The sequence below is a fragment of the Arxiozyma heterogenica genome (assembly GCF_036370985.1).
Source record: "Arxiozyma heterogenica strain weizmannii chromosome Unknown scaffold_5, whole genome shotgun sequence".
In the NCBI taxonomy this organism is placed as follows: Eukaryota; Fungi; Ascomycota; class Saccharomycetes; order Saccharomycetales; family Saccharomycetaceae; genus Arxiozyma; species Arxiozyma heterogenica.
In genome coordinates, this window is record NW_027042658.1 from 866,714 (window position 1) to 886,074 (window position 19,361).

Below are 19,361 nucleotides of genomic sequence, written 5' to 3' on the forward strand. Positions count from 1 at the left end.
ATTTAATCATAGTAAAAAAAATTAGATTTGGATTTGATGATTAGTAAAATAAAAAGAAATGTAAAAAAGAAGAAACGTAAGACAGGTACTAGAAAGATACGAACGAAAGAAAGATGTGGTGACCTATAAGAAACGATACTTGATACAAGAAGAATACAAGTAGAGTACAAAAAGCTATGATATTAAGTTATTCTATGATAATAGTTGATAAAAAGAGAAATGATTGAAGAGTGATCATATGTTATTAAATAGCCTAAGAGAAATTAGAAAAAAGTATATTGAATTAATGGTGTAGTAGTACTTGCAATAAATAGGAGTAAAGAAACAATAAGTGTAGTTCTAGAATTAGCAAACAGAAAAAAAATAAAATTATTATTTCACTTGCTTGATTAAGCAAGGTCTTACAAAATTTTTAGTTAAATGGGCTGGTCAGCGAAAAAGAATTGTTTGTTACTTTCAGACGTCGAAAACATTGTTTAAAGGATAGAGAGCTTTGGTTGTGTATATATCATTGGTCTTTCTATTTTGTTATGAATAATTATTAGTTAAGTTTGGGTTTACAAAATTGGCCAGCATTTTTAATTTGTTTTAGTTTTGCAATTAAGAATACATCAGGACAATTCAGGAACATCTATTCCACCATACTTTTTTGCAAATTAAAACACTATAGAATTTGCAGTTGTATAACTAGACACTTTTGGTTCTCCAAAGGAACAATTACTGAAAGCTTCTAGTTTGAACTTATTTTATTCTTCTAAGTTGTTAACATTTACTATAAATGCTATTGATTATGCTGATGGTATTACTCTGGAAGTATATAATAGCAGTTTTCAATTAGTCACAGGAGTGAAGCATATTTTGACGGGGCTTTGCACACTCATGAAGTAAATTAGTCCATTAAAGAAAAAGAATACTTTTTGCATACTCTATATAAATAGATCTATTAATTAATGAATCAATCATTTTTATTGAGGGTCAACATTGAGTCTCTTAAGTTTAATATTGAAGAAATGGTACTAAATAATGCCTAATGTGATGCTGTGATGGTATTACTGGAGTCAATTTTACCATTGAACAATTTTTAAGAACAAAAAATCATAATGACGCTTTGTTTTGTCTGAACAATCGGACCATTCATACAATAACTGTTGCCTAAAGCCGTCATACCACTATCTTCAAATAATGGTATGATATTCTGTATACCGGTTGTTTTAATGGCAATTATTTCGTATTACTTTTATTTGGTTAGTTGATAATAAACTTCTAATTAAAAAGTACAGGCCCAGCATTGGGCATTACATATATCATAAAGGTCCACCAAATTACAATAACAACGCTCTTAGTTACGATAGGTTTACTATTGATAAGATACGGAGAATGGTTGAATAATGTGAATCAATACATAGCAATATCAACGAAATGTAATTTCGAGCTGTTAAAAATCAATAAAAAGAATTGTGCACAACTATGTAGTATAGTTAAGGTTATTACAATGTGGCAGCAATATAATTTTATAAAAATTTAAAAAAAAATTCCTTTATACTTCATATGGAATTACGTTTATAAAATAGTGATGTGTTTATTCTATTTAAATGTATAGTGTTAATTTTGTGATATAAATTTTGTTGCAGCCAATGAATAATTAATTAATTGGACAGTAATGTTGTTGAAAAACAGCCAAGGTAGTAAGTTTTCTGATGACTTTAAGGATATATCGCCGATTAGAGCGTTTGTAAATCTGATATATGCATTGATGATCTCATGTGCAGGTGCATTAATTTCAGAGATAAATTCTAAAATTGAGATTATTATATTGTATAATGAATTTGGACTATCATCTTTTAAAAGATTGGAAGTACGGATTGCAACATTTTCTTTGATAAATCCCATTATCTCTATTTGTTTTGCATCAGTTGTGACCACCTCCAAGATATCGTCTAAATTGACAATTGAATTCCAGTCCTTTTTCATTCCTTTTCTAAAAGATTTGAAACTTTTTAAAAATCCAGCAATAAATTTCAATAATTTCAAGAGTTTTTTCAATAAAGTGGTGAATTTCTTTGCCATATCTAATTTCATTTCTACAAACTGAGTCGGTAACCCTATAGTGACTTTCGATATTTGATTAATGTATTTCGAAATAAATAATTCTAACTTATTGAAAGTATTACCATTGACATTGTTATGATTGATAACAAGGTTTGATAAATATTTAATGATGGCAATGTAGGTAACCAGGTCACACTGACGAATCCATGGTAATAATTCTTCTGAAATGAATAGATTGAACATTTGTGGAGAAATAGAACTCGGGTTAAACGAAAATAAATCTTCATTCAATTGATCAAATTTGAAAAATTTTATATTTTCAAAAATAGTGGTGCAATATATTTGGTATAATGATTCTAAAGATGACAGAATATCCTTGTCCACAAGTTTACTATTGACTCGATTTATAGTAATCTTGGGAAAATTTAACTTATAATTTGCGGAGATGAGTTCATTATTGTCATATATAGTTTCAATTAGATTCTTCATAAAGAATATATTATCACTGTTATTATTATTTAAACTAATTGATTGGTTTAAATTTGTACTATCAACATTTAAAAAAGAGTCGTTTGTAGTAATAGTATTTTTGTTTTTAAATGATCTATTATTCTGATGCATATCTTTATTTAATTGAGTGATTTTACTTTTAGTTTTTACAGCAGTTTGTATTGAGTGATTAGTATTAACATTTCTATCATTAATATCATTAGATTTGGATGTAATATTTTCTAGTTGAACAATATTCTCTAAAGAGTTTTGTTGGTTATTATAACTCTGAATTAGCTGGTTATAATTATGATTACTTTCCGATTCATTAATTAAACGAAGACCACAATAATGATATTTAGACTGACCTCTCATTCCTAATCTTCTTGTTGTGAGGTCTGGAAATACTGTTCTGATTAATTTACCTAAAGAGGCTTGAGATAAAGGTTTCAATTTATTTTCAGCACATGAAGAAGCATATTGTGCAAAAATTTTACTTCTTGGAACAAAAGAGTCATGCTTAGATTCGCAATTTTTCATTAACCACAAGAGAGCAAAAACTTGCCTTTCACGTTCTTTATTTTGTTCAGCTCTTTGTATTAAGGACTTTGATATTATTAAAGGATCCATATTTAATACTTTTAACTCGGCATTTTTAACTATGCATGCATATTCAGAAAGGCTCTTATCCAAGTTTTGTTCTGCAATACCTTTTGCAATCAATTCTTGTGTGTTCCTTCTAGTCACTAAATTATTTCTTAACTTTATTTTATCAGCAGGAGGTTTATTTTTATCCATATCTTTATTTGTATCATCATCAGTAGTAATAAAAAGATTATTCTTTGATATTTTGAACTTTTTACTCATATGGTCATGATTATTGTTATAATAACTAGAATTAGGGTTATTAGTACTAGTATTAGTAGTAGCAGTATTATCATTATCTATTACAAACATTAAATTATCACTTGAAAGTGTAGAAATAGACCTTTTGTTTAACCTTCCATTTGTTTTGTTTAGATGACTATATTGGATAGGATTTAATGTTGAGTTGGATTTATTTAGTAAAGGTAATCGGTTATGAAGAGTTTTGGACATATTTGTAGTCGAATAATGAATCAAAGTAGGTAAGGATGTCTTTGTCTTGGTGTCATTATTTATACTGTTGTGTTCATAATTAATTGGCTTATAAAGTGAGGAGGATGAAGATGTGGACGTATGGATCGTTATTGACTTAGTTTTTGGATTTTCACTTAATAAGTGTGTTGTTATGTTTTTCAATGGTGGAATAATATTGATATTTGATGATTCTTGTTTATTATTTGGCATATTTTTATTATGGTTATTATTACTATTAGGAAAAGAGGGAGAAGGTGTTCTATTTGAAGTTACAGGAACAGAAGGAGCAGTATCAACCTTTAATTTCAGAAAATCAGCTGGTTTAGATAAATCACTGGGAGAGACAGAAGGTCCTTTGGGTTCACCATTTTGTGGTGATGTTTTATTATGGGTAGTGTCATCAGTGGTTGGCGTTGTGGTTGCATGTAATAAATTATATATAGAAGAAGTAGTTCTAGTAGGTGTACTATATGGAGTGTTTGTTGATTGTCCTGTATTATTTTTGTTCATAGGTGTTCTAGTTGAGTTAGTTGAACTAGTAGTGACGGTACTACTCTGTGTTTTAGAATTGGATATATCCTTCATATAGTCTAAGGATATATTATGTGCTATTTTTTTTAAAAATGATGTAGGAGATATTGTTATTAACTAATAAATGGATACTGGTAATATTAGACTGAAATAATTTCTAATATTTCTTTTTTATTGTCCATATGATGATAATTTGGAATTATTTTATTTATAATTGTTATGTGGAAAAAAAAAAAAAAGGAAAAACTGGAAAAAATGCTTAATGTGTGTTTAACATAACTTATCCAATATGGAAATACGATTATTTGTCTGTATCTGATGTTTCTTTCTTTTCCTGTGATGTTTGATCTCCAACCACTGACGCATGCTAGCAGCAGCTGTGCAGCTTTTTGTATTTACCATGTATTGCCATAACAACTTGTGCCGTTTCCCGTGGTTACCCGTGGCTTCTCAAGTCGGGAATTTTTGTGATTGTGAGGGGGTAACAGGTGTCTGGGTGGAAATATCTTGCATCACGTGATTCGTGTCTGGATGTAAGTGTTGGGATGTTTAAGATTTATTAAAAAAATTTTTTTTATTTTCTTTTTTTTTTTTTGCGATGACCATTTTTATTTTCAATTGTTCGATGGTTTTGGTTAGAGGAACTGCCTATAGTTAGATATTCTTAAATGTGCTGATACATATCCATGTATGTACATGTGTGTGCATGCATGAGAAGAGTTGATTAGACGTGTTGCTGTTGTACCATATTATCTAGTGTTTAAGAAAAGTAAGATAGATAAGTAACTAAAAAAAAATAAGTAAATAAAAGAAAGAAGAACAAACATTTAAAGATTAACAATGTCATCGCAAAATGTTGGAAAGAAGGAATTAAATTCTACACCAGAAATATTACTTCGTAAAAGAAGAAATACTGATAGAATAAGATTAGAAAAACAAGAACTAGCAAAAAAGAAATTGGCTAAACAAAATAAGCTTAAGTCTGCCAAAAAGAATAGATTTATTAGGGCAGAAACTATTGTGGCTAACACGCTAGCTACTGAAAGGGAGAAGGAAAGAATTAAAAGAGTCTCCAAAGTTGAATTGAAGAAACTGAAAAATGATTTGGACCATTTGCCTAGTGAAAAAAATTTTATATTAAAAGTATTTGAGAAGACACCAGAACAAAAGAAGGAAGACGAAGAATTCGAAAACAACGAAGATGAATTTATAAGAGAGAAAATTGTCTATAATGGTGAACCAACATTACTCTTTGTTCTTAGAGTTAAGGGTCCAACTAATGTTAATATCCCACAAAAAGTATTCAAGATTTTGAATTTATTAAGATTACAAGAATTGGATACTGGTGTCTTTATGAAGTTGACAAAAACTACTTATCCATTGTTAAGATTGATCTCTCCATATATTGTCATTGGTAAACCATCATTACAATCTGTTCGTTCTTTAATACAAAAGAGAAGTAAAGTTATATTTAAAAGAGAAACTGATCCAGAACCTGTGGAGATTATATTAAATGATAATAATATTGTGGAAGAAAAATTGGGTGAATATGGTATTATTTGCATTGAAGATATTATTCATGAAATTAATTCTCTTGGTGAAAACTTCCAAGAAGTTAATTTCTTTTTACAACCATTTAAATTGAATAAAGAAGCTTCGGGCTTTAATGCATTAAATAAATTGAAAAAAATTGAGCAAAGTGAACAACAAAAGAAAACACGTAAGCTTTCAAATTCTTCGGTTGCACCAATTATTCAAATTGATATTGACAAACTATTAACTAAATTAAATTGATATTACACACATATTTGGAAATATAGGTATAGGTATAAATATGTATATTTATGTGTATATATAAATAAATCTGTTGTATATTATTACTGAATCATTTAATTTTTATTTTTATTTTTATTTTTATTCTTCTTTTTCCTTAATCTTGTATAATAAAAATAATTTTAGTTTAAAAATAATTTGTGTGAAAATATATTTAGGTAAAGGTATTTACTTTAAATGTTTTGTTTTTTTGTCTTTTGTGTTTACAATCCTTTAAAAAATACATTTTATTTTTTAGACGATTGATTTGAAAGTTATGTAAATTCATACAAAATATAAAATATATTATAGGTAATATAACACTTACCATATTAGGAAAATTTACTCCAATACGGAAAATTGCCTATTTTGTACAAAGAAAAAACACAAAAATATCTTCCATAACGGAATAAATTACCAAAAAAGGAAAAACCGGCAAAATTAGAGAAAATCCAACTCTCCGGCACCGGAGAAAATATCGGAATTTTGATCGTGACTCAAAAGGAGGTCAAGCATATTGAGATATATACAAGGGCTTAATTAAATTTTTTTATGATACATTATTCCAAATGGGAGGTTTCTAATTGATAGATCCTCGGTAATCTCTACCAGACAAAATATTATATATATAAATATGTGTAAATCAACCTATTACTTTAACTATTTTTCTTAGCTTGCTCCTTTTACTTTGCTAAACTATTAAGACATTCTGAAAAATAGAAAAGTAAAGCAAAGGATTGTTATTTTGTCTCCTTATATATCCCCAGAACACATCTGTCCTATAATTTCCACTTACCTCATTACTATATTTCAATACATAAATACAGATTAAAAAAATAAAGCAAGAAATGTCTACTAAAAAAATTGTTGTCCTTCCTGGTGATCACGTCGGTCAAGAAATTACCGAAGAAGCCATTAAAGTTTTAAATGCCATTGAATCTGTTCGTCCAAATGTTAAATTTGAATTCCAACACCACTTGATCGGTGGTGCTGCTATCGATGCCACTGGTGTTCCTCTACCTGATGAAGCTTTAGCAGCTGCTAAGAAAGCCGATGCAGTTTTATTAGGTGCTGTAGGTGGTCCAAAATGGGGGACTGGTGCTGTTAGACCAGAACAAGGTCTTTTGAAGATTCGTAAAGAATTACAATTATATGCTAATTTAAGACCATGCAATTTTGCATCTGATTCTTTATTAGATCTATCTCCATTAAAAGCTGAATATGCCAGGGGCACAGATTTCACTGTCGTTAGAGAACTGGTTGGTGGTATTTATTTTGGTGAAAGAAAAGAAGACGAAGGTGATGGTGTAGCATGGGACTCCGAAAAATATTCTATTCCAGAAGTTCAAAGAATTACAAGAATGGCTGCTTTCTTGGCTTTACAACACAACCCTCCATTACCAATCTGGTCATTAGATAAAGCTAATGTCCTTGCCTCCTCTAGATTATGGAGAAAAACTGTTGAAAAGACTATTAAAGAAGAATTCCCAACTTTAACAGTACATCATCAATTAATTGACTCTGCTGCAATGATCTTAGTTAAGAATCCAAATCAATTAAATGGTATTATAATTACCTCTAACATGTTCGGTGATATCATTTCTGATGAAGCTTCTGTGATCCCAGGTTCATTAGGTCTATTACCTTCTGCCTCCTTGGCTTCTTTACCCGATACCAACACAGCCTTTGGTCTATATGAACCATGCCATGGTTCAGCACCTGATCTACCAAAGGGTAAAGTTAACCCAATTGCTACTATCCTATCTGCCGCCATGATGTTGAAATTATCTTTGAATTTAGTCGAAGAAGGTAAAGCGGTAGAAGAAGCCGTTAGAAAAGTTTTAGATTCAGGTGTCAGAACTGCTGATTTAGGTGGTAACAATTCTACATCCGAAGTTGGTGATGCTATTGCAAAATCTATTAAAGAAATTTTAACTTAAAAAATGGATTCATCCAAATTGATATTATATTAAAACGAAAGAAAATGACAAACATAGAAATAAACTAATATAAGGGAATTAGAGTACTTATGAATAGAAAAGTCAAGTCAATACAAAGCCTCAAGTATACTTATCTATATATCATGCATTTTTTTGAGATAATACTGTGCATTCAATATTCATAATGTAGTAGTATTCTTTTATATATAACCTTTTTAATGAACTTTAATTAAATGGAACAAAACAAGTTAAATTCTAACAATTTTATACATCTTTCAATAACAGTACAGACTAGTTTATTTCTATATTATTACAATAATTAGGCTCCCCTTAGAACAAATATATCTATATTGATATTTGTTTCATATTTATTAGTAACATCATATATGGTATTTAACATATATTTAGGTAATATGACTAAACGGAAAACTATTTACTAGATAAAACTCATTATGCAATTATTTTTACATAAACTTTCTAATTTAGTTTTACTTATTACTATTTATGTATATAGCATATTTCAATGACCAGACCATTCAATAGAATCTAAATCGATACCTTCTTGAACCATTTCCCATAATGGAGATAATTCTCTTAAGAATTTGACTCTTCCACTAATTGCTTTAATAGCGTAATCAATCTCTTCCTCTGTAGTAAATCTACCAATACCGAATCTAATTGAAGAATGTGCTAAAGCATCATCTGCACCTAAGGCATGCAAAACGTAAGATGGTTCCAATGATGCTGAAGTACATGCAGACCCAGAGGACAAAGCAATATCCCGCAAGGCCATCAACAAAGATTCACCTTCTACATATGCAAAAGAAACATTGATGCAGCCTGGATATCTGTGCTCTGCAGAACCATTCAACGTAGTATGTTCCAAAGCTAACAACCCATCAATCAACTTTTTAGACAGCCTCTTAATATGGGCATCATCATTAACAAACTCTTGTTTTAATAATCTGGCAGCCTCACCAAAACCAGCAACTAGTGGTGGTGCCAAAGTACCCGATCTTAAACCTCTTTCTTGACCACCCCCAGACAATAAAGGTTCTAATCTGACTCTTGGTCTTCTTCTAACGTACAACGCACCAATCCCTTTTGGACCGTAAATTTTATGGGAAGAAATTGACAACATATCTATATTCATATCATTTACATCCAACTTAATCTTACCATATGCTTGAGCACAATCAGTATGGAAATAAACCTTATTTTTTTTACAAATTGCACCAATCTCTTTTAAAGGTTGAATAACACCGATTTCATTATTTACAGCCATCACAGAAACTAAACAAGTATCTGGTCTAATAGATGATTCCAATTCCTTTAAGTCAATCAACCCATCTTTATTAACATTTAAAAAGGTTACTTCAAAACCTTCATTAATCATGCTTCTTGCAGCTTCCAGAACACATTTATGTTCAGTTCTAGTGGTAATAATATGTTTTTTGGTCTTTTTATAGAAACGAGGTACACCCTTAATCACCATATTATTTGATTCTGTGGCACCTGAGGTAAAAATTATTTCCTTTGGATCGGCATTAATCAAAGAAGCAATATGCTTCCTTGAGTCCTCAATAGCCTTATTTGTTTCCCACCCATAGGAATGTGTATTTGAATGTGGGTTACCATACAGCCCAGTGAAGAATTTCAGCATAGTATCTAGAACACGAGGATCAGTTGGCGTGGTAGCTTGCATATCCATATATATAGGTCTTGTACCGAACCCTGTATCTTGTCTGTATGCATGGTGTAATGCTGTAGTAGCTGAGGATACGGCATTTGTGATTATATTTGAATCGTTTAAGGACATAGCAGCCGATCTTTGTTTAGCTTGTTCCTTTGTGGCAGCCTGGATATCCGTGTGCGTCTCTAATGCGAAATCCTCTGGAATATCAATAACCTTTTTAGTTGCCGTGGCTGCCTTGAATGTATTCGTTATTCTTGTAACATGATATGGTCTAACAAATATATGTTTACTACATGTGTTGATATGATTATATCTAATAAATCTAGTCCTATAAACAGATACAGACGTTAGATTAGTGGTCGAGACTTTGATCATATTAATTGAATTATTAGTCAACGACGAATTTTTCAATAATAACATCAATACTGCTTTAGCAAAATAGCAAAAAATTCGTTATGGTATTTGAATATATATACTTTTAGGAATCAACCTAATCAATGAATATCTATGGTATGAATAAAAATAAAAAACTCACTAATGAATTGTCTTTTATATACTCTTATCTAAATGCTCAAATATAATTTTTAAAGATTGCTTATGTTGACAAATATAAGAATTAATAAAAAACCTCTTTATAAAGGGAAAAAAATAAGAAATAAGATAATGTACCCTTCTAGTTTAACCCGCAACACAACTACAATCAATGAATACTGCCACTTTACCTCACACAGGTTCTACACAATCTCTTCCACTTTCTCTTTCTCTTTATCTTCTCTACATCGGTAATTCAGTATTCCCCATTCTTTCTTTTTTTTTTCCTTCAAGTGATGGGAAACATATAATATAATATATATAAATAATATATAATATGATACAAATATATGATGTACACCCCATATTTTATATATACATCAGTACACCCACACAGAAACTTTTTCTTTTTCTCTTTTTAAATCGTTTTATGGGGTGCGAGGGTGCATGGGTGTACAGAAAACTTCTTTTTTTTTCCGCCGTTCTGAAACCTGCGGATTGAGCGGAAAGCTACGGAATCGTTCTTGGGAAAAGAAAGAGAGGGTTAAACATTTGAGACTGTGGATCCACACGTATTTATGCACGCCCTAACCACACTTTAATGTAAGTTAGTAAATTCAAGCTAGATTATAAAGCCGACATACCTGTATAATATAGACAAGACAGTTTCATTTTTTCTCATACGGTAGAGCAAATTCTTTTTATATTGTTCTGGAGCATATAATTATATAGAGTAGACGGTTCCGTATGTGTATATGCTTTTAATAAAATATATGTATTAATAAATGAAAAAGTTACAGTTAAAAAATATCTTCCTCTTCAAGCATAACCTTGTATATTAACGTTTATATTTTTTTTTTTCAATTAAATTCAAAATGTTTAGAGTTGGAGTAAAAAATTGTATTTTTCTAATAACGATACTACCTCTATACAATTAATTGGAAAAATGAAACTATTGTATACAAAATTATATGGTAGTTTACACTAAAGTAATAATTATAAGGCAAAGTAGATTTCTTATTACAAATGTAACGACAGAGTATTATTTTGGATGAGTACCATACATAGAACATATAAAATAAAATTTAGCTGAAATTGAGTACATGATTTAGAGTTACTCTTTTCTCTTATCCTCTATTTTTTTTTTCTTTTTTTCATGATCTATTTGATTGCTCTTTTGGCAATTTAAGAAGATATCTCTTATGCTACTATTATATATTAAATGCCACCATTTCCCCCGTTCTCACAACCGTAAACAGAGTTCTTAGACATTCTCACAACTCAAACTGTTTTATTTGTTTACTCCCCTCCCCTCCTCGAGTCATCACTCTAATAAAATATATAAACAATGCAATAAAATCTTACGAGATAATATAAATTCATGATCTTATCTACTTGATATAATTATTAGACTCTTACTTTTGCTATTAGGTGACGTGACTCTTCTACGACGTGCATATTTCATTATAAAATTATCTAATTTTAATCCTCTTACATTTAACTCTTCAACATATGGTGCAATATCTTCCAATAACCAATTACTCTGTAATTTAAACAAAAGTTTGAACCTTTCTTTAGGTTCCATTGGTAATATATCTCGTGACATGTATTGAATCGAATTAACATCCGGTTTATATATCATACCACGTAACATATCAATATCTATATCACATGGAAAAAACGGTGGGAATAAGGACTTCCATTTAATTAAAAATTCATCAATAGGTACACTATGTTGACTTGCATATTTTAGTAGGGCCTGCTTACCATACCATTTCGCTATAATATCCATATTTAACTTCCAACATATTTTATTATTGTCATTACCAACCATTTTCCCATCATTCAATCTTTTGGTACCAAATTTATTTAGAACTGTTTTAATTACTTCCAATGTATATGGATTGTAATCTTCATCAATATCTCTTGTCACTAATTTAAAAGTCTCTTTTAAATCTAATTCATTCATATCAATTGATCCACCTAATATACTCACCAATGTAACATGTAATGCCTTTGTCATAAACGCTTCTGAGAAAATACATATATATCCATTAATTTTACATCCACCCATTTCATGCCATTCCTTTAAACATTCTTCTCTTGAACAAGCACTATTTTCCACCAATTCATCAAAATTTTTTAAATATCGACTTGATATATTATTATTATTATTATTATTATTATTATTATTACTGTCTTCATCTTTCTCTTGATAAATAAAATCTTTCCCAAAGTTCAATTCGCCATCAAATATAGGAATCAAATCTAGATTTATCTTTCCTTGAATTGGTTTTGTCTCATATTCATATGTGGTTTTACTAAAGCCAAGTAAATCTAAAGTTGGCTGCTCCTTTTTACCAAATAACAAGTTTTCAGGTAAAACAATCTTTTTATCGGGTTTATATTCTTTCATCAATAAAACTGTATTAGAATGATTTTTTTGTCTCAATAACCATGTTTTATTTGAAGAACAAAGTACAACATCATTTTTATTTATCTGATTAGCTTTCATATCTATCGTCTTAAATGCCAATCCTGTAGGAAAAGTCTTATAGCCTTGACCATTACTACTATTTTCATCCTTCTCATCCTCCTTCTTCTCTTTCTTATTATTAGTAGATTGTTCAATGACTTTCAATAGATCTGGTGTCAATTGAATTAACTTATAAGATGAATCCAACTTCATTTTACTATATAAATTTATTCTAGTCATACCAAAAGGCAATAAATTTTTTTTATCCTAATAACGTGTTTTATACTATAAACTAATCCTATATTTTTGTTTCAGAGAAGAAAAACAAAATGTAAATGGTGTCATACAAACGTCCCAATACAAAACTAAAAAAAAATCTAGTAAAACAAAATTACTTCCTTTGTTTTTTGCTAACTTTTCTACTTACAAATTCTAAGCTATTAGTCTTATGACACCAATATTCCTGCTGTCTATATATCTATATCTATGTCTATATCTGTTATTTTAAGTATGATTACTGATTATTTAGATGGGGTCCTCTCTCGAAGAACAAAACAGGAAAATTTTCTTGAAGTTATTACCTATTTTGTACATTTTCAGATCAAAAATTTTGTCTTTTTTTCTCGAGGTATAAATCAAAACCACAAGGATTTTGAATGACAGATGCATACAACTGTATATTTCTATTTACATATTAACTATATCAACTGACCAAAAATTAACTATTCATAATATTTACACATAGTATAAAAAGGGTAATTATTTAAAATAAAATAGATACCTCCATATTTTACCCTATCTTTCCTTAACTTTTCATTTTGATCTTTTCAAAATGTTGCAGATGAATCCTGAGTTATCGTCGATCTACTCCCAAGAGGAGAAAGTAAGGAATGATCATAATCAAAGTGATAATAAAGATAACAAGGGTAAAAAAGATGAAAAACCCGATTTAACTTTACAATTGCATGTGGCTAATAATCTTATACCCTCCATTAATAACTCTTCCGACTTACAAAACTTTCTTTCAAAAGTCAAAAACAAAGAATGGTTTAATAAAATACTTATTGATTCTACTATTTATTATAACAATGATAAATTATTATGGGGCCCATTTTTAATTATCATATTTAAGGACCCGGATACCAAAAATATTTCCTCTGTCATATTAGATAAACTAGGGCTTACTGTGCTGCCATGTATTGATATCACAAATAACTCAAAATACTATCCAGCTATCGAAAATCTACCTCAAGATAAACAACAATCAAACGTTAGAAGAGCATTAGCTGTATCTTTATTACAAAAATTCACACAATTAACTAATGATCAAATTCAGGTAATTGCACCTAAATATCCCTTGAAATTTGACTATGATCAAACTTATTCGGGTGAATTAGGTAGTAAATGCCAAATTTTCACATCTCTGATTCCAGAGAGACTAGGAAAGAAACTAAAAGAAATAGGGGTATTTTCCTCAAATAGATCAATTAAATCTATCTTACTTGACGTAGTATATGAAAATAATGAAACTTATATTGATGCCAACAACAAATTAGTTTTCCATTTGGGTGAACAGTTAGAGCAACTATTTAATCCAATCACCGAATATTCCCCTGAACAAACTGAATATAACTACAAACCCCCAGATGATGAATCATCTATTGAAAACGATGGTCCTTTAGTGAAAGCAATAATTAATGAATTTTTACAGTTTCAATCTAATTTTACATATAATTTAGTTGATTTTTTGCAAAAAGTTTTGATCACATTAAGAGTCCGTGTGTTAAACAATGAAATCGATGGATTATCTACCACCAAATTAAATAGGTTATTCCCACCAACTATTGATGAAGTTACAAGAATAAATTGTATATTTCTGGACTCACTAAAAGCTGCAGCACCTTATGGATCATTGGAAGTTTTAAAAGCTTGCAGTTTAACTATACCGTATTTCTATAAAGCATATACAAGACACGAAGCTGCTACTAAAAATTTTAGTAAGGATATTAAACTCTTTTTAAGAAATTTTCATGACATTTTACCAGAGAATAATACTTATACGGAATTAAAACTTGAAACTATTATTAAAGGACCCCAAGAGAAGTTAATTAAATTAAAATTAATTATTGACAGATTATATCAAAACAAGAAAAAGTGGTCATCTGATAAAAATAAAATACTAGCTGAAAAAGAATATACAAACGTTATTGATGTAATTGATTCATTTGGGAAATTAGATAAACCGTTAAGTTCATATGATACGAGAGTATTTACGCCTTCTGGAAAAATATTAACTGAACTAGCTAAAGGTTGGCCAGTGGAATTACAATATAAATGGTTAAAAAGACGTGTTGTTGGAGTATATGATATAATAGAAACATCAAAATCAAATAATAGAAGTATCCTTGTTATATTCAGTGATTATGTTGTGTTTTTAAGTATAATTGATTTTGAAAAATATTACACCTCTGATGGAATACATAAACCTTTCATATCAGATATCTTGATGAATTCTTTGATAAATGAAATTCCACTACCTCCTAAGATACCAAAATTAAAAGTTGATAAATATAGTTATATTGACAATGTCTTTGTGTCTGTCTATGACGAGACTTTCTTACGTTTTGATTCTGTTAAGGGGGATAATTCATTCTCAATTACATGCCAATTAGCCAACCCCAAAAGTATCAGTGTGTCCTATATTTCAGACTTAATTACAAAGGCTAAAATTCTGGAAAAAGATACAGCATTTCATTTATTTAAGGCAGTTAAAAATGATATAACAATGTATTCAACTGCTCATGAATTAGATGCCTATAATAACGAAAGAATAAAATCACCATTTGCACTTGTTTTAAATATTAAACCCAATCCCTCATTTTTAATTAAACATAAACTTCAACTAGCAATCTTTGCTGAATTTATTAATAAAAATGAAACTGAGGAGATAGTCAAGTTCACTATCTTATCAGCAGATAAAGGCAAACTAACTATGGAACATCCCTCTAACGGAATTGTTAGCGAAATCGTACAAAATATCTCCAAACACGTAATATCATATTATTCTTCTATTAAATCACCATATATCAAGGATTTAATGAATTGTAATATTAGCTTACTAAATAATATAAAAAATATCACAGACGACCCTCTTTCCACTAATTCTGATAATAGTAGTCAAAAATTTATTCTCCAACAAGTTAATAGTGAAAATAAACAATCATACGGTACTATAACCACATTCAGAAGTCATAAAAGCGATCTTAAAGATACTGCTAGTGAAGAAAAACATGAAAAAAATAAAATCCCCAGTTCAACAAAAACAAAACATATGATTCAAAAAACTACTGTCAAAAAACCTACACCACCAGTGAAGAAAGAAATTAATAAAATAAACAACAAACCAACCCCAAGTGTTGCTTATAGTAACAAAGAAAAGAAAACTAAGTTTTTTGGTGTTTTAAAAAATATCTTTGGAAAATCTAAGCCCAAAGCTAAAAAGACAAAAATTAGTAAGCCAATTGCGGTCAACAACCATAGGTTAAATAATAAAGGTAACCAAAATGTGACCGCAATTCCTACTCCAAAATCAATGAAAAAAATACAAACACCAGCTAAAGGAAATAGATTATCAAATATAAATCTACCATCACTTACAGAAAAGCCTACCACAGAAGAAAAAGACAAAAAAGATGTGGATAGTGGAATCTCAATTGAAACATCGGTTAAGCTGCAAAATGAGGGATCTACTTCTCAAGCAAGAATTCCTTCTGTGGTTCGAAATACAGACTTTGTAAAAAACATTGAGCTTATTGTAAATGAGGTTGAATCAAATCTCATTACAGATGATTCCAATGAAAATACAGATTACAAAGATCCCAAAACTACAGATAATAAATATCAAAATAAAATAAATTTGGCGAAACAAAACAAGGATGAAAATACAAAAAAAGGTAATACAACAAATAAAGAACCAATCATCTCAACAGATAATCAGAATACAATCAGAATATCGGAAGGTTCTGTTTCTTCAAATCATAACAAGTCTATTAAAAATGATGAAATGCTATCAAAAGCACTTCAAAAGAACACCAATGATTCAATAAACAATAATCATTCTACAAATAGTGGAAAAGAATCTTCAGAACTTGATACAACAGAAATATCTCATTCAACTATAAAAACAAGAGATATCGTAAATAAGGGTTTAATTGGGGATATTTCAACTCAAAGCCAAGTTTTTAATAATGATTTATTTGGTGATTTTATTGAAGATATTCCAACAATTAAAAAAAGAACTTACAACACCAAACCTGTTACGAGTCAAGAAGAATCCATTTGTAACAAAGACACTAACGATAATAATAATAATGCTAAAGTATCAACAATAATAAGTACACCAGTGGTGTCTGTTTCCTCCAGTAGAAGTGTTTCAACTGTCAAAAACCAAGAACCAGAAAATACAACTTTTAATACAACTACTGAGACAAAGAACGTTATCGGTGATAGTGAACCGACAGCCGATTCAAACACACCAACTACTGAACTTAAAGAAAATAGTACCAACAATGACTCTAACAAGTTTCAAGCTTTTCCTCAACTACCAAACATCAAAATTTCGAAACCATTCATATCCTTTGAAAGATCGCCCTCATTTATCGAATTATTCCAGGGCATGAGAATGGTTTTAGATGAAAATGATGCAAAATATAATTGGAAAAGAATTCCTAGTATTTCTTCTTTAAATAATGAGTTATTATTGGATCCTAATGAACAAAAGCATAAGATGGAAAGCGTACCTGAAGAACCATCGGAAAACTACAACGATTCATCTTTGATTGGCAATTTACAGCAGTTTGCAACCACTACATTAGGCAAAAGTTTTACGACCCCTAAAAATATTAATGAAGATGCCAAAGGAATACTAGAAATTCAAGAAGACTCTAAAGATAGTGTAATTATTGAAAGCCTAGATAAAAGTGTGACAAAAATGGTTGAATCTATGTTTTCTGAAAGCACTCCAACATTAAAACCAAAGGGACCCTCTCCATTCAAGGTGCTACATAGTTCTCCACCCAGATATGTAAATCAGACAGTGGTCCAGGATACTGACAAGATAATTAATAATGCGACAAGCCCTTCAAAAAATATTGACACAGTTATTAGTACTGATAAAGTACCTCTAAATAGATTTTTTAATAAGAATACCAACATTACCTCAGATTTCTCATTCCCATCAGAAATTGTCCCAGGTCCTGATAAGCGGTGGTTAGAACTTTCTTTTGCATCACAAGAGGACTTAAAAGGTATCTATAATCCATCTGTCGAAAGCTTAGATAATAAACCATATCTTACACCCTCGGAAGAACCTGAAGATGTTTTCAATAAAATTCATAACTCAAATCAAATGGATACTACCATAGAAAGGGATACTACATTAGAAGCCCCAGAAGACACTACTATTGGTAAAAGTTTTAATAATAATTCTATCAATAACACATCTGTTCAATCTTCTAATGTTGATGATACACCTACTAAACAATTTCTTAACAATAATACTGATTTACATGATATTATATCTTCAAAGAATGGTAATAAACAAACCCTAGATAGCTCAAAAATGAATAATTCATGCAGTGACACTGCACATTCCTTATTAGCTGATCTAGAATTTAGTTCCTTTAATATGACTTTCAATTCCACAACAAATAATTCCGTATTTGACAATAGCAATAAAAACGTACTTGTTCAAGAGGATAAAAACACAAGTGAAGACTCAGTTATTTCAAATATATGGAAAGAAGCACCTAAATTAGAGCAAAAGGATAAAGTTCCTGTTGTATATAGATTAACGAGAGACTTGATGTCAGGAATAAGTCCTATTAACAACAAAGGACATGGTAATTCAAGCAAACTACTAGGCAAACCCAATGAGGAGGATCCAATTTGGGTATCTCCAAGCAAACTAGATTTTGCAGTAAGTCCTCACAAGAATAAAACTGAAACAAATAATGAAAATTCTGTGACAAATAACACAATAATTCATGAAACAAGTTCTAAGTCTAAAAACGATGATTTAGTTAAAGATTCCTCGTTTGCATTTTTGGCTGATATTATAAGTGGTTCAAATTTAGGAAATTCTACAATTTTCGACCAAGATACTAGTGATATTTCAAGTGAATCAGATGTTGATTATCAAAATGATAAGCCTGAAAAATTAAACTTTATAAAATAAAATCCATAGACAATATATATATATATATATATATATGCTATATATAATATCTTAAGCAAAAAGAGAAAAAAGTATAAAATTTAAAACAAATAACATTATATATAAACACAATAGGAAACAAAGAGAACATATAGAGAATCATTCAATCTTCTTCTTCTGGGAAGGAATGATTTTTTATTGTTTTCTCTTTTACATCAAAATATCTTTTGAAGTTTCAGTTCAAAAAGCATATAAGTAATAAATAAATAGCCAACAAAATAGGTGTATATCAACAATAAAACAACACAGGAACTAAACAAAAAAAATACTACTAATATATTTTAAAAGTATAATGTTACAATATTTCATCATGATTATCATAGCTATTAATACTAATGTTATATTGATGTAAAGAGATTACAATTAAAAAAATAAAGAAAAGACCGATAAACAGAGGAATACAAATAAGGGCAGTTATAATCGCTCAATAAACTTGTCTCCCTC

General features: G+C 29.7%; 6 protein-coding genes across 6 annotated transcripts; 3 read left to right on the forward strand and 3 right to left on the reverse strand.

Moving 5' to 3' along the window:
• Window positions 1–1,602: 1,602 nt before the first annotated feature.
• Window positions 1,603–4,242, reverse strand: RFX1 (Rfx1p; the record flags this gene model as incomplete). The annotated part of the gene is made up of 1 exon (XM_064860698.1): window positions 1,603–4,242. One exon carries the CDS (start codon window positions 4,240–4,242, stop codon window positions 1,603–1,605), a length of 2,640 nt encoding a protein of 879 aa, XP_064717715.1.
• A 786-nt stretch (window positions 4,243–5,028) lies between these two features.
• Window positions 5,029–5,982, forward strand: RLP7 (Rlp7p; the record flags this gene model as incomplete). The annotated part of the gene is made up of 1 exon (XM_064860699.1): window positions 5,029–5,982. One exon carries the CDS (start codon window positions 5,029–5,031, stop codon window positions 5,980–5,982), a length of 954 nt encoding a protein of 317 aa, XP_064717716.1.
• Window positions 5,983–6,848: 866 nt separating this feature from the next.
• Window positions 6,849–7,940, forward strand: LEU2 (3-isopropylmalate dehydrogenase; the record flags this gene model as incomplete). The annotated part of the gene is made up of 1 exon (XM_064860700.1): window positions 6,849–7,940. The coding sequence occupies one exon, from the start codon at window positions 6,849–6,851 to the stop codon at window positions 7,938–7,940; it is 1,092 nt and encodes a 363-aa protein (XP_064717717.1).
• Window positions 7,941–8,460: 520 nt separating this feature from the next.
• Window positions 8,461–10,056, reverse strand: NFS1 (cysteine desulfurase; the record flags this gene model as incomplete). The annotated part of the gene is made up of 1 exon (XM_064860701.1): window positions 8,461–10,056. One exon carries the CDS (start codon window positions 10,054–10,056, stop codon window positions 8,461–8,463), a length of 1,596 nt encoding a protein of 531 aa, XP_064717718.1.
• Window positions 10,057–11,554: 1,498 nt separating this feature from the next.
• Window positions 11,555–12,883, reverse strand: DCC1 (Dcc1p; the record flags this gene model as incomplete). Its single annotated transcript, XM_064860702.1, has 1 exon — window positions 11,555–12,883. The coding sequence occupies one exon, from the start codon at window positions 12,881–12,883 to the stop codon at window positions 11,555–11,557; it is 1,329 nt and encodes a 442-aa protein (XP_064717719.1).
• Window positions 12,884–13,475: 592 nt separating this feature from the next.
• On the forward strand, window positions 13,476–18,878 carry BUD3 (Bud3p; the record flags this gene model as incomplete). The annotated part of the gene is made up of 1 exon (XM_064860703.1): window positions 13,476–18,878. The coding sequence occupies one exon, from the start codon at window positions 13,476–13,478 to the stop codon at window positions 18,876–18,878; it is 5,403 nt and encodes a 1,800-aa protein (XP_064717720.1).
• Between the last annotated feature and the right edge of the window lie 483 nt (window positions 18,879–19,361).